This window comes from Aspergillus brunneoviolaceus (genome assembly GCF_003184695.1).
Source record: "Aspergillus brunneoviolaceus CBS 621.78 unplaced genomic scaffold BO95scaffold_109, whole genome shotgun sequence".
Classification (NCBI taxonomy): Eukaryota; Fungi; Ascomycota; class Eurotiomycetes; order Eurotiales; family Aspergillaceae; genus Aspergillus; species Aspergillus brunneoviolaceus.
The window spans coordinates 76,443-88,541 of record NW_020290839.1 but is presented as its reverse complement, the minus strand read 5'-3'; the positions used below and the strand labels follow the sequence as shown (position 1 = coordinate 88,541).

Below are 12,099 nucleotides of genomic sequence, written 5' to 3'. Positions count from 1 at the left end.
ACAACTCACTTCGATGCCTACTGCCCTTGAGTGCTAGGGACATTAGGTATTATATGTACTGTACTGTACAAAAGCGAGGTTATCTGGCCTTTTTTTTTTTTTTTTTTTTTTTTTGTTTTGTTTTTTTCCTTCTCTTTGTCGGTTATGCTGGCAGGTGACCTACAACCACTCTGTGCAATGCCGGACTGTTCCAGGGGTCAGATCAGAATTTGCTGCGGGTTTTATGCCACATGGACTATGGCTGGATGTCTCAAGTCTTTAGCTACTGTGCCGAGAGATGAGGCGAGAAATGTAATGGACCTCAACTTACAGCTCAATGGGACTTGTGAAGAATCACTTTTACCGTGAAAAATTAAAATCAGAAATCCACCTCGGCTAAACTCACAAAGGCTTAGTTATTTCAAGTATCTGTCCTTCGCACCACTTGGAGAAGTATCAGATATTAAGTATTAACCCTACAGGATATTGCTCGTTGCTCTGTAGGCAGATCGAACAGCATACTATTATGGGCATTGGCCCTAGTAAAGAAATCCCCGCTAGGTGGCACGCTTTTCGACCCTAGTTGACAAAGAGTCCTAGAAACCTTGATATATAACGAGCTGCGCGATGAAGACTTTTTGGAAGACGGGAGAAAAATCGTAAGGAAGTTTAGAGGGGCTCACACCTGACTGTACAACTTCCCTTGCCCCACAGGGACCCTAGAAACCCTTACTGTAGAATGACCGTCAATCACTGTGATTCTCATATATCCTCCGCTGTACCCAGCATACTATACAACTTCTGTATATTGATCCTCTTTCTCTCACTGTCTGTCTACTCCACATTGTCTGTTTTTCTTTTTCTTTTTCTTTTTCTTTTTTTTCTTTCTTGCTTTCTTTCTTTCTTTCTTTCTGAGACCCAGTCTAATCTTCGCACTGCGTGGTTTCAATCACCCTCCTAATAGATGTACTACATTCAGCGACTCTCATACAGAGTCGTCTTCGACAGTACCTTTGGAGCACCGTGTGGGTGTGTGGAGGTGGGTGTCTGCTTTACCGGGCAGAACAGCCCTATTTCGATGACGTAGGCAGCCATCTCAGGGTGCAGGACCCACGCCCGGGTCAGCAATCCATCGAGCTAAGTTATCAGTGATGATATAATATCTACTTCAGCCATTGTATGAGTATGCCAGGGTGCATAGCGATCGGATGGAGTAGCCGGAGAGCCGACGAGCCGAGGCCAATCATCGCTCGCCTCTCGGCTCTCATTTTCCTTGCCGTCTTGGGACTAGCGCCCGATAAGAGCCAATGCGGGGAAGATAAGGTTGGCCAGCTGGATCTGGCAGGTTATCGCAGTCACTGCACTGGGCACTGTTGCTCTTTTAATGCATCTCACATGTCATTTCCTGCTGTATACTCTGTCAGTGCGAGAGAATCAGCATCATGCCTCTACGAAACAGACCCTATGTCCCCAAGATCAAAGGTACGCTTCGTCATCAGCGTGCAGTGGCTGAGGCTGATGATCAGACAGGATGCTACGAGTGTTCCCAGCGCCGCATCCACTGCGATAGGAAAGAACCTGCCTGTGGAAAGTGTACTGCCAAGGGCATCAGCTGTAGCGGTCTAGGAATGCGGTTTAGGTTCCGTGATGCAAGCAAAAGACGAGGACCCCGACATACCCTGCCACCGTATGTTGGCAGCCATTCCAGCGCACACCGATGGATGCTGACAAGGCAGGAGGTCGAGTTGTAGTAAGGGCAGAACCGGATCAGACTGTCTCTTTGAGACACCAGAGGAGATCCTCAGTATCCTGTTTCTCAACGAGTGCACAAACACCCCATCGTCTCCTGACGAGCTCCCGGCCCTGTTCTTGCCATCGCCCCAGACCTCAGACAGCGATCGATCACCAGAACCCGCCGTCTCCCCCTTCGCCTCGATCTCCATCGTCAAGCCCCCGTTAGCCGGGCTTGAAGCATGGAAGTCATACCTCCTCACATATTGTAAACACCTATCGAACCTAAGCATGGTCATTCAACCACTGACGGTCGAAGTCTCCGAACAGATCGCCCCGCAGATGGTGGTCATCGACGACCAGCACAACGGCTGGCGCGGCACCATCCTCCCCATCGCCCACACCGACGAGCTGGTCCTGAACTCCGTCCTGGCCGTCGCCTCCCTCCACCTCCTGGGCACGGTCGGCAGCAGTCCCGGCTGTGCCGACCCCCGCAGGCTCTACACGCAAGTCATCCGGGGGCTGCAGCGCCGCAGCGACCTGGGCGCCTGCGACATGGCGACCAGGAAATCCGTCATCCTGACCATCCTCATCCTCCTGCTGGCCGTGATGGTCACGGGCGGCTCGGACTTTCCGATCTTGTTCCGGATGCTGCAATCGGCGATCGACGCGGTAGGTGGCGATGGGGGGCTTGACGGGGGCGAGGTGTCTGCTTTTCTCCTGCGGGAGATCCGCAAGTGAGTCGTAGCCCAGACGCACACACCCCGTCGTGGGATGCAAGATAAGATACTTATACGAATCTAAAATAGAATGCGCGTCAATGCAAGCCCGCTGGTCAGCCTCGACTCCGGCATCTGCGCGATCCTGTCGCACGGGGCGCAGAGCTTCGACTGCCTCCGCTACTACCGCACCTTGCACCCGCGCCACGCGCTGGCCCTGGACCGCATCGCCGAGGTCCGGCAGCAGGCGTACGATATCTACCTCCAGCGGGCGCTGGCCCGGACGGCGAGTCCGCCGCGCGCGCTCTCGCACCTGGTCGACCAGTTCAAGCAACTGCTGGTGCTGTATCCCGAAGTGTCGCAGATGGACCACGTGCTGGTGTGGTCGGCGTTTATCATCGGGTTGGAGTGCCGGCGTCCGGATGACCAGCGCTTCTTCCGGGGGTTTCTGGAGCGCCAGTTCCGGCGCAATGGGTTTGCGAACATCATTCGAGCGATGGAGCTGCTGCAGCAGGTGTGGGAGGGGGGTGCGGAGAGGAACTGGGCGGCGGAACTGCCTCAATTGCAGGTCTTTGTTACGTAGAAATTCAGGGCGACGGTACTTGTAGAGTAGTTAAGTAGCGAATAAAGCTCAGTTCACCATAAAAACTACACATCACACCATTCACCGTAGAGGCTGCGGCAGAGGGTAAGTTAGGGCCTGGCTCTCTCCAAACACACCCGAACAGGCAACTGTATCCGAGGCCTGCCGAAGTCGGGGGTCGGGAGGGAAAGCCGAGCAGCGCCAGCCGAGGGTATCTCATTCTTTTGACTCGACTAGGAAGGCCAATTGCAGATACCCTCAGTCTTATACCCAGCTGTACGCTCCTCTACCACAGTCCTCCCTCATATAAGCCAGCTTCTCCCTTCCCTGTACCACAATCAACCCCATTCCCACAACAAACAACAAACCCCACCAGCACCACCACCAAAATGACATCAACCTTCGCTTCCACCCTCCACGACTCGACCCTCTTCGTCGACAAATGCTACATTAACGGCGCCTGGGTCCCCAGCCAATCCGGCCAAACCTTCCCCGTCACCAACCCCGCCGACGAGACCACCTTAGGCAGCTGCCCCGAATCCACCCTCAGAGACATCCAGACCGCCATCGCCGCCGCGGCCGCCGCCTTCCCCGCCTGGCGCAGCCAGTCGGGCCGCCAGCGCGGCCGCATCCTGCGCAAGCTGTACGACTTACTCGTCGCGAACCAGCGGGACATCGGACGGATCATCACGGCGGAGAACGGCAAGGTCCGGGGCGACGCGGAGGGCGAGGTGCTCTTCGCGGCGAGCTTCTTCGAGTGGTTCGGCGAGGAGGCCGCGCGCATCTACGGCGACGTGATCCCGCACAGCCACCCGGCCAGCCGCGTGCAGGTGCTCAAGGAGCCCGTCGGCGTGTGCGGGCTCATCGTGCCCTGGAACTTTCCCTTGGCCATGGGGGCGCGCAAGATCGCCGCCGCGCTGGCGGCCGGGTGTACCGTGGTGCTTAAGTCGGATGGGCTCACCCCGTTCGCTTCCAATGCGCTGGCCGTGCTGGCGGAGCGGGCCGGGGTGCCCAAGGGGGTGTTGAATGTCGTCACCGCGCTGGAGAATACCCCCCAGCTCGGGTTGGCGCTGTGCGAGAGCGAGACGGTCAAGAAGATCTCGTTCACCGGGTCGACGCGCGTCGGGAAGCTGCTCATGCGGCAGAGTAGCGACACGCTCAAGAAGTTGAGTCTGGAGCTGGGCGGCAATGCCCCGTTCATCGTGTTCGATGATGCCGATGTCGAGGTCGCGGTCACGGCCGCCATCGCGAGTAAGTTCAAGGTTACGGGCCAGACGTGCGTCTGCGCGAATCGCATCTACGTGCAGGAGGGGATCTACGACCGTTTCTCTCGGCGGTTGGTGGAGGAGGTGCGCAAGTTCCGGGTGGGGAATGGCTTGGAGGATGCGCAGGCGACGCATGGCCCCCTGACCAACGGCTGGGGCAAGACGGCGGAGCATATCCGGGATGCGGTGGGGAAGAAGGCCACCGTGCTGCTCGGGGGCAATGCGCTGCCGGCGTTGGGGCGGAACTTCCATGAGTTGACCATCCTGGGCGATGTAGATGACTCGATGCGCGTCACGGCGGAGGAGACCTTTGGCCCGCTGGCGGCGCTGATCAGGTTCAAGACGGAGAAGGAGGTGCTTCAGAGGGCCAACAAGGCTGAGGTTGGGCTGGCGGCGTATGTCATGACCACCGACTTGGCCAGATCTCACCGCGTCTCGGAGGGGTTGCAGACGGGGATGGTGGCGCTCAATACGGGGGTGATCTCCGATGCGCCGGCGCCGTATGTTCTCCGCTTGTTTGTGACTGTGCTGCTGCTAATGGTTCTGCAGGTTTGGGGGTGTGAAGCACTCGGGCATGGGCCGCGAGGGAAGCAAGTACGGCTTGGACGACTATCTCACCATCAAGATGATTGTCACGGGGGGGATTTTCACCTCTCATTTGTAGATCTTTTGGCCTCTGGGTATGGGTAACGCATGTAATGATTCTACCATTGATATAGACTTGACTCGAATTGAATCAGTAGTTGAAGCAGTTAGTCCTCGCTGGTTGAGGGAACAATAGTCTCGTTCGTAGTCCAATCCTCTCATTTGCCGCCAACATCCAACCCACACTGTTCATTAAAACAAACACCCACATAATCTCAAGTGGCACGCTACTGACACACCCTCTCCCAGATTCCCTTCACGTCCTCATGCGGACTGATATTATCCGCAATGCCCAACGAGGTGGTCGGCTTCGTATACCCCAGCAGCTGCAACATCTTCGGACTCTTCCCCAGCACCTTGCTGCGCGGGATGGCCAGGAACTGATTCTCCTCGGTGCGGTACGTGCCCCGGACGAAGAAGAAGCTGTGCATGGTCCGTACCGAGTCGGGCACAGAATTGTGACCGCCGCCGTGGTACGCGGACCCGAGGAAGATCAGGGCGGAGCCGGGGGCCATTTCTACCTCCACCACCATAGCGCATTCAGTCAGCTCGTCTTGGTTCTGCACTCTCTCTCGCTCCAAGAGCTCAGAGGATCTGCTCGGGGAAAGGGCAGACGTACCCGCAAAACACACCTCGTCGGGCATGGCCGCCCGGCCATCCCCCCACTTATGACTGCCCGGCACGAACATGGTTGCCCCCTTGGCCCGCGTCACCTCGCACCCGGCCACGAGACACCCGAATTGGCTGGCATTCTGAAACGACCACTCCCCTCCGGGCGGCACCTGGTGCTTCACCCCGTGCACGTTGTCGTCGCGGTGGAGCAGCTGGCGCGGCGCCCCGTAGCCGATGTTCATCGAGGCGCTCATGCTCAGTAGGGGGTCGATGCGGTTGGGCTCGATGAAGCCCTCGCGCGTGACGGTGAACTCGTCGACGAGGATGCGCTCGCGCAGGGCGTCGAGGACAGGGTGCTCGCAGATGCGCGCTGCGGTGGCGGATTTGCCCACTAGGCCTGGAATGAGGGTGGTCTGTGGGGGGATGGTGTAGAAGGCGTCGCCCTGCACGGTGGGGTCCAGGTGGCGCCGCGGGGTGCTCCAGGGCGCGGTCTCGGCAGCGATGGCTTGTAGTTCGGAGGGGGTGACGAGGTCGCGGAGGATGAGGCCGCCGTCGCGCTCGAGAACGGCCAGGATGGATTCGATGGGACTGGTGGCCGGGAGGGTGGTGATGCTGGTGGTCGGGGTGTAGGAGGGATCAATGGGAGGTGGGACTGGGAGGGGGGCGCGAGTCATGGTGGATTTGTAGTGTGGGTGTGCGTTATGTATGTGTTTGGGCTCTGGATCCAGATAGGGTTATGGGGTAGATGCTGGTGGTGCGGACTGGTGGATAGGCTCGTGGAGTCGCTTTTAAATGCGCTCGTGGTGTCAGATGACTCCTGCATGCGATTGTCTCTTATCAGGCTCATGGGATGACTTGCCCTACGCATTAATGGGTGCTGTAACACAGTTGTGAGAAGGAAAGTGGCTTTCCTTATTGTCTGGGGAATGTTATCTGAGAGGGGGGCTCTCATCCGAATTGCCCCTTTCGGCCTAGTCAGTCAGTCTATCAGCGTCACATCGCCCTCATGGTTGTGAGACCTCGGAATCTCATTCTTGCCCCCAGTGGTCTGCAAGAGTGCCTCGCCCATATACTTCTTCCTCGGTCGCAGCGGTTTACTTCAAGTCGTCCTTGGACAGTCTCTTCGTGGCAAGGCCAGAAACGCCAATGCATTCGACGAACAAGTCAAGTGCAATTCCGACCGTATTTAGGTCTATTAAAGCATAATTCTGTGTCGCGTAATGGGGACACAGACACTCGTCACTGGTACTTTACTGGTGTTGTAGCGAACCCAAGCCATGTGTACTAGCCGTGTCACGAGTAGTAATGCTTCTGCTATCTGTTTTCAAGTGGGAGTCTACTTCAACCTCAAATCTTATATCTATGGAGGCAAGATCAAAATACCACCAACTGGCATCTAGCCCTAACCTTCCCCTTCCCCCCTCCCCTTCCCCTTCCCCACCCTATCTATCTCCACCTAGGGTGCTCACAAAGTCATCGCCCCCCCATCCACCACCAAATCCACTCCGGTGATATACCTCCCACCCCGTGGACTACACAGCAAGACAAACGCCCCGGTCACCTCCTCCACATCCCCCATCCGACCCATCGGACACCGCTGCGCCCAGATCTCCCGCAACGGCTGCAGTCCGTCCCCGGCATTCAGCACGGTATCCATATACCCGGGACTGACACTATTGACCCGAATCCCGTGGCCGGCCCACTCCGCCGCCAGGTTGCGGGTCATGTGCACCACCCCGGCCTTGCTGACGTTGTACGCCACCTGCGGCTGCGGGAAGTTGGTCGCGTGGGCGGAGATGGAGGCCGTGAAGACGATGCTGCCCCCCGTACCTTGGGCGATCATGTGGGCCGCGGCGGCCTGGGCGCAGAGGAAGGAGCCCGTCAGGTTGACGTCGAGGACTTTGCTGAATTCGGCGGGTGCGGCGCCGGTCGACGGCGTGCAGGAGACGATGCCAGCGAAGCAGAGGAGGTGGTCGACGCCGCCCATGCTGGTTACGGCCGTGGTGATGGTGGTGGTGATGCTTTCGGGGGAGGTCACGTCCACGGGGAAGGTGTGGATTTGTGCGTTGGGAAAGCAGGTGGTGAGTTCGGTCAGGGCGGCGGTCGAGGTGGTGATCGTCGCCGGCAGGTCGAGGAGGGCGAGCGCCGTCAGGCCGTGTTCGAGTAGGGCCCGCGCGACGGTTAGGCCCAGGGAGCCTGCGCCGCCGGTGATGATGGCTCTACCGGGGACAGCGAAGCGCGATGCGGCGCGAAGGGATGGCGTGGCGGCGCTCGGGTCGGGGGGAAGAGGCGCGGTTAGAGGGTTGGTGGCGGTGGAGAAGGTCATGGTAGGGATTTGGCGGAAGGCCAGTGCCTCGCGGTCACTGAGGTGCTTGGTGTTGGATGTGCTGGACATGTCTGTGGGTGGATGTGGTTTGTGTAGCGGTGTGGTGTGGTGCGTGGTGTTGTTGTGTTGTTGTGTTACTTGTTTGATGAGGTGCGGTTGAAGCGGGGAAGCTTGCTTGCTGCTGAGTGCGGGGAAACCCATAGGATGACACCTCGATGGCATATTACATCTACTTGTTATATGATGCACTGCAGTCATTTGCAACCTACGGCAGTGTGCTATTGAATCCTTATCATGAAAATCATCATCCAGAGTATAAGAGTCACGACCACCTAAGACTGAACCTTCTGCTGTGAAACTCGCCCCTCGATCAGACACCGATGCCCCTTGGGCGCCATCAGGAAGAAGGTCTCCATCACCATATCTGCCTCGCTCATCCCATGACGACTCGACACATGTGCCTGCGGAAACCGACGGAAGAACATCGCCGTGGCTAGTCGTAGCTCGATTCGTGCCAGATGTATCCCCAGACAGACTGATTCATGAATTAGCCCTCATTTTTCGCCCAGATAACAGGTACAATCTTAAACCTACCACGCGACCCTCCACCAAATGGCAGCGAAGCATCCTTCATCGCTTGAGTGGGCGACACCCATCGATCCGGCTCGAACTCCTCCGGGTCCGCGAAGATCTTCGCGTCGCGATGCAGAGAATACGACTGTGTGCCCACCGTGACCCCGGCAGGAAGACTATAGCCCGCGAGGTGGGCCCCGCCAGCAGGCACGGCACGACGCAGCGCCGACGGAACCGCGCTGTAGAGTCGGAGCGACTCTAGAATGACCCGATTCAAGTACGCCAGGCCGCGCAGATCCCGATCGGTGAAGTCCGCCGGGAGCTGCGCGATTTCGGCGACCAGCGTGTCTCGGATCCGCGAGTTCTGGCACACGGCGTAGATCAGGTAGGTCAGCGTCACGGCGGTGGTGTCACTACCGGCCACGATGAAGGTGCGTGCCTCCGCGGTGATCTCGTCCTTGGAGAGGCCGTTCTCGCCGGCGTCATACAGTTTGGTGAACAGGGTAGGCTTGGGGTCCTTCGGGTTCTGTTTCAGTAGGCCATAATAGCGGCCGATGGAGGCCACGGCGTAGGACTCCAGACGGTCCACGGCTTTCACTGTCTCACGGAAGATGGGCAGCGGCAGAGTCGCTGCCAGCTTGAACATGGTCGGAAACGTGGTGCGGATGATCCCGGTCAATGCGATCCGTTCCAGGTCATTGCTGTATTGGCTTTTCTGCTGTTGGTGAGCCCGTTGCTCCTGTTCGTTCGGAGAATGGGTATTACGCACCTTGCCTGAGTCCAGCATGCGGAAGGACTCGCCGAAGGACATCTCCCCGATGATGTCCGTGGCCATGAATAGCATCCATTTGTACACATCCCCGGCTCCCGTGGCTGCCATATCTTGGTCCAGTCCATCGATTGCTTGGCCGACTCTGGCGCGGATGAGTGGCTCGAAATGGGTCATCAGGGCCGCATCGGAAATGGGTGAGGACAGCAGTCGCCGGTGGGCGGCATGGAACTTGGGATCGACGGTGGAAAAGGTGCTCTGTCTCTCTCGTGGGGTGAGGTCGACGTACCACTGGGACTTGAGGAATGCACTGCCGGTTTTGTGGATCTGCTTGACGGCGCTGGTATCGCAGATGTCGACTTCCGTGGGGGTAACGCGGACGACGGGGCCTAGCGAGTGGGTGAGTCAGTTGGGGTCATGGTGCGTACTTCGTCTGGCAGGGTCCAGCGGGCTGTACAGTACCATATTTGCGGTGCAGGCTATGGACATACTGGGCCACCTCGCCCCGCACGCAGTAGTAGGCAAAGACCGCACTGGTCCATCGCGAAGAGCGCGGGCCCGGGATATGGGCGAGAGGGCTGGTCAGTCCTCGATAGAAGAAGTGCTGTAGATAGCCCGACTATTAGTGTTGCGGTTGGGCGTTATCGAAGCAAGGACACCCACGACAAGCAAGCAGCCAAGTACAACACCGATGATGAACAACATTTTTGTTTTTCGTTCGAATCGAGTAGTAGATTCTTGCTGAGGACGGATTGCAACGGTCTGTTGATTGCAGCGGGGATCGATTGGTATGTTCTTTATATAGTAGGCAAAGGCGGGGTTTGCAGGCGCCGAAAGCCGGAAACCCCGAGGTGTTGGTCCAGGATCATCATGGATCGTGCATTCCAGCGCCGGATATGGTGCCGGGACTCTGCCATGTCTCTGAGTTATGACAGGTCACGATGGACGTGGAGCTTACATGCAGGCCGGCGATATGGCTAGTAGATATCAGAATTGCTGCTTATACGTGCGAGTTGATTCTTGGTGGGCTTACCAAAGCTTGTCCGGATCAAAAGCGGGCTTAGGCATTTATGAACACATCATCATCTACGGTACATCATATTGCATGACCAGAGTTGACCTATCGGCTGTACTTGGATCATACCGTACAGCATTAGGTTAGTGTGTACAGTACCAGGTATGCATAAATCCAGCCACTTGGCGCCACGTCCAGCCACTTACAGCGTTGGCCAGGACGGATCAATCGGCTTGAGCTCCCCCGCTCCGTGGAAATCCTGCAGGATGTCAGCCTGCTCACTCAACATCACTCGGTCCGCCTGCGACGATCCAATCCTCGCCAACTCGCGCCAGTGGACAAAATCCTCCAAGTTGCGCTTGTCGCCATGCGCAGCCTCGTTCTGGGTCCAGTGGCCTTTGGAGAAGCCCAGCAGAGTACTCGAGCGTCGGCTCGAGATATCGAACACCAAGGAGCAAATCGTCCCCGTTTCCTCCAACCAGTTGACCTGCCAAAGCTCGCCGGGACGGATGCACTGATACGCCGCCGTTTGGAAGTTCTTGCGGCCGGCCATCGGGCCGCCGTGGATGGCGTAGACCACCCGGTCTTCGTTGAAGGACCAGATCTCGTAGCGCCATTTCTCCGGCTTGCCGTTGCCGTCGTGGGCCGCGTAGTCGTAGATGATGTGCCGGTCGCGGAGGTTGGCGTCGAATGTTGAGCCTTCAAGCTGGGGGAGAACGGGCCTGTCGGATGATGCAGCAGTGAAGGGGGATTCAATGAGGGTACAGCTAAGCTCGGGAGGGTCGAGATTTCGATGAGCAGTAGCTTGGTTCTCCGCGAGGCTTTGCAGTGGTCTTGGTCTTTATAGCGCTCCTCATCCTCGATGGAGACGTTTGCTCATCGGAGTCGGACTGGTGACACCAATCCATCGCGATATAGCAGTCCCGGCTCGCTGGTACAGGCTGACAGGCTGTCGGTGTTCCTCGGCCTTATCACTCGACCCAGGGAACTGGCTCATGCCAACCGCCATCTTCTCAGTTGCTCCATTCAGGCTTTTCGAGCTTATTTTGGTGGAAGGACAAATCTCGTAAGCTCATGTCATGGGGAGCGTCGCAGCGCTGCCAGAAATCCGGGTTCATTTACCAAGGGTTATGGTAGCGGGGCGGACACAGTTGTTGAGGGATTATGAAGTTGTGGCTGGAATCTCTTCTGTTGGTTGATGTCTGGGGACAGATCATTTGTGGATGATGACAACATGGCCATTGCTTCTATTGAAACTCGGGAAGGCACGCAGGCATGGCAGGCGGATAGATATATATCTGACCCCAGCTACAGCCCCGGATCAGGGTACCTCTAGACACGGTCGCCATCAATCATAAGGCACATTAGAGTGGCCCGGTGAGCTCTCCAGAGACACATCATATCACCTCCATGTGATAATAGCTTATCAATAGTGTTTTGCAGGTGTATTGTGCTGATGCTGAACAGAACCCAGGTGCGAAGGATACCTACATGATGTGCGGGCTATAAAGTCAAAGCAGCGGCCCTTCTGTCACCAAGGCAAGATGGCCGAGCGGTCTAAGGCGCTAGGGTCAGGCAACCTGATCATCCATGTTCGCTCCAACGAGCAACATTCCTAGTCACGCAAGTGGCGTGGGTTCGAATCCCACTCTTGTCATACCTTTTTGCTGTTGGTTTTTTTCCTCCCAACGATGTCTGGCTCTGCCTTACTACAGTGGGGCAATCCTGCTGTCCAGCTTTTCTGTCCGTCTGTATCTACATGAACAAGCTAAGCTACATCCTACCTGTCATTCCAAAATGCGAATAGGTCAAAGTTCAAAGGCAGGGCGTGATAACCTCCCTCCCGGAGTTTACTTGCTTATCTCCTCTGGTCGCGGTAGAT

At 57.2% G+C, this 12,099-nt stretch overlaps 6 protein-coding genes and 1 non-coding gene across 7 annotated transcripts; 3 read left to right on the top strand and 4 right to left on the bottom strand.

Annotated features, from left to right (window-relative positions):
* Nucleotides 1-1,368: 1,368 nt before the first annotated feature.
* On the top strand, nucleotides 1,369-3,012 carry BO95DRAFT_425432 (Zn(II)2Cys6 transcription factor; the record flags this gene model as incomplete). The annotated part of the gene is made up of 5 exons (XM_025584710.1): nucleotides 1,369-1,461; nucleotides 1,510-1,666; nucleotides 1,716-1,978; nucleotides 2,030-2,447; nucleotides 2,520-3,012. Exons 1-5 carry the CDS (start codon nucleotides 1,422-1,424, stop codon nucleotides 3,010-3,012), a joined length of 1,371 nt encoding a protein of 456 aa, XP_025436683.1. The 5' UTR covers nucleotides 1,369-1,421.
* A 389-nt stretch (nucleotides 3,013-3,401) lies between these two features.
* On the top strand, nucleotides 3,402-4,941 carry BO95DRAFT_488292 (NAD-dependent succinate-semialdehyde dehydrogenase; the record flags this gene model as incomplete). Its single annotated transcript, XM_025590511.1, has 2 exons — nucleotides 3,402-4,777; nucleotides 4,827-4,941. The coding sequence occupies 2 exons, from the start codon at nucleotides 3,402-3,404 to the stop codon at nucleotides 4,939-4,941; spliced, it is 1,491 nt and encodes a 496-aa protein (XP_025436682.1).
* Nucleotides 4,942-5,149: 208 nt separating this feature from the next.
* Nucleotides 5,150-6,414, bottom strand: BO95DRAFT_488290 (phytanoyl-CoA dioxygenase family protein; the record flags this gene model as incomplete). Its single annotated transcript, XM_025590510.1, has 2 exons — nucleotides 5,542-6,414; nucleotides 5,150-5,439 (listed from the first exon to the last, which is right to left on the bottom strand). Exons 1-2 carry the CDS (start codon nucleotides 6,206-6,208, stop codon nucleotides 5,150-5,152), a joined length of 957 nt encoding a protein of 318 aa, XP_025436681.1. The 5' UTR covers nucleotides 6,209-6,414.
* Nucleotides 6,415-6,999: 585 nt separating this feature from the next.
* Nucleotides 7,000-7,893, bottom strand: BO95DRAFT_321796 (NAD(P)-binding protein; the record flags this gene model as incomplete). The annotated part of the gene is made up of 1 exon (XM_025581808.1): nucleotides 7,000-7,893. A coding segment is annotated over one exon (894 nt), but the record flags the coding sequence as incomplete, so codon positions are not given.
* A 220-nt stretch (nucleotides 7,894-8,113) lies between these two features.
* Nucleotides 8,114-10,215, bottom strand: BO95DRAFT_448183 (cytochrome P450). The gene is made up of 5 exons (XM_025587795.1): nucleotides 9,866-10,215; nucleotides 9,665-9,806; nucleotides 9,203-9,591; nucleotides 8,455-9,148; nucleotides 8,114-8,395 (listed from the first exon to the last, which is right to left on the bottom strand). The coding sequence occupies exons 1-5, from the start codon at nucleotides 9,905-9,907 to the stop codon at nucleotides 8,193-8,195; spliced, it is 1,470 nt and encodes a 489-aa protein (XP_025436679.1). The 5' UTR covers nucleotides 9,908-10,215; the 3' UTR covers nucleotides 8,114-8,192.
* Nucleotides 10,216-10,288: 73 nt separating this feature from the next.
* BO95DRAFT_486457 (uncharacterized protein) lies at nucleotides 10,289-11,597 on the bottom strand (the record flags this gene model as incomplete). The annotated part of the gene is made up of 3 exons (XM_025590454.1): nucleotides 11,156-11,597; nucleotides 10,424-11,038; nucleotides 10,289-10,334 (listed from the first exon to the last, which is right to left on the bottom strand). Exons 1-3 carry the CDS (start codon nucleotides 11,224-11,226, stop codon nucleotides 10,289-10,291), a joined length of 732 nt encoding a protein of 243 aa, XP_025436678.1. The 5' UTR covers nucleotides 11,227-11,597.
* A 158-nt stretch (nucleotides 11,598-11,755) lies between these two features.
* BO95DRAFT_t302 lies at nucleotides 11,756-11,874 on the top strand. The gene has a single exon. It is a non-coding gene; the product is annotated as a tRNA-Leu (tRNA).
* Nucleotides 11,875-12,099: the final 225 nt, after the last annotated feature.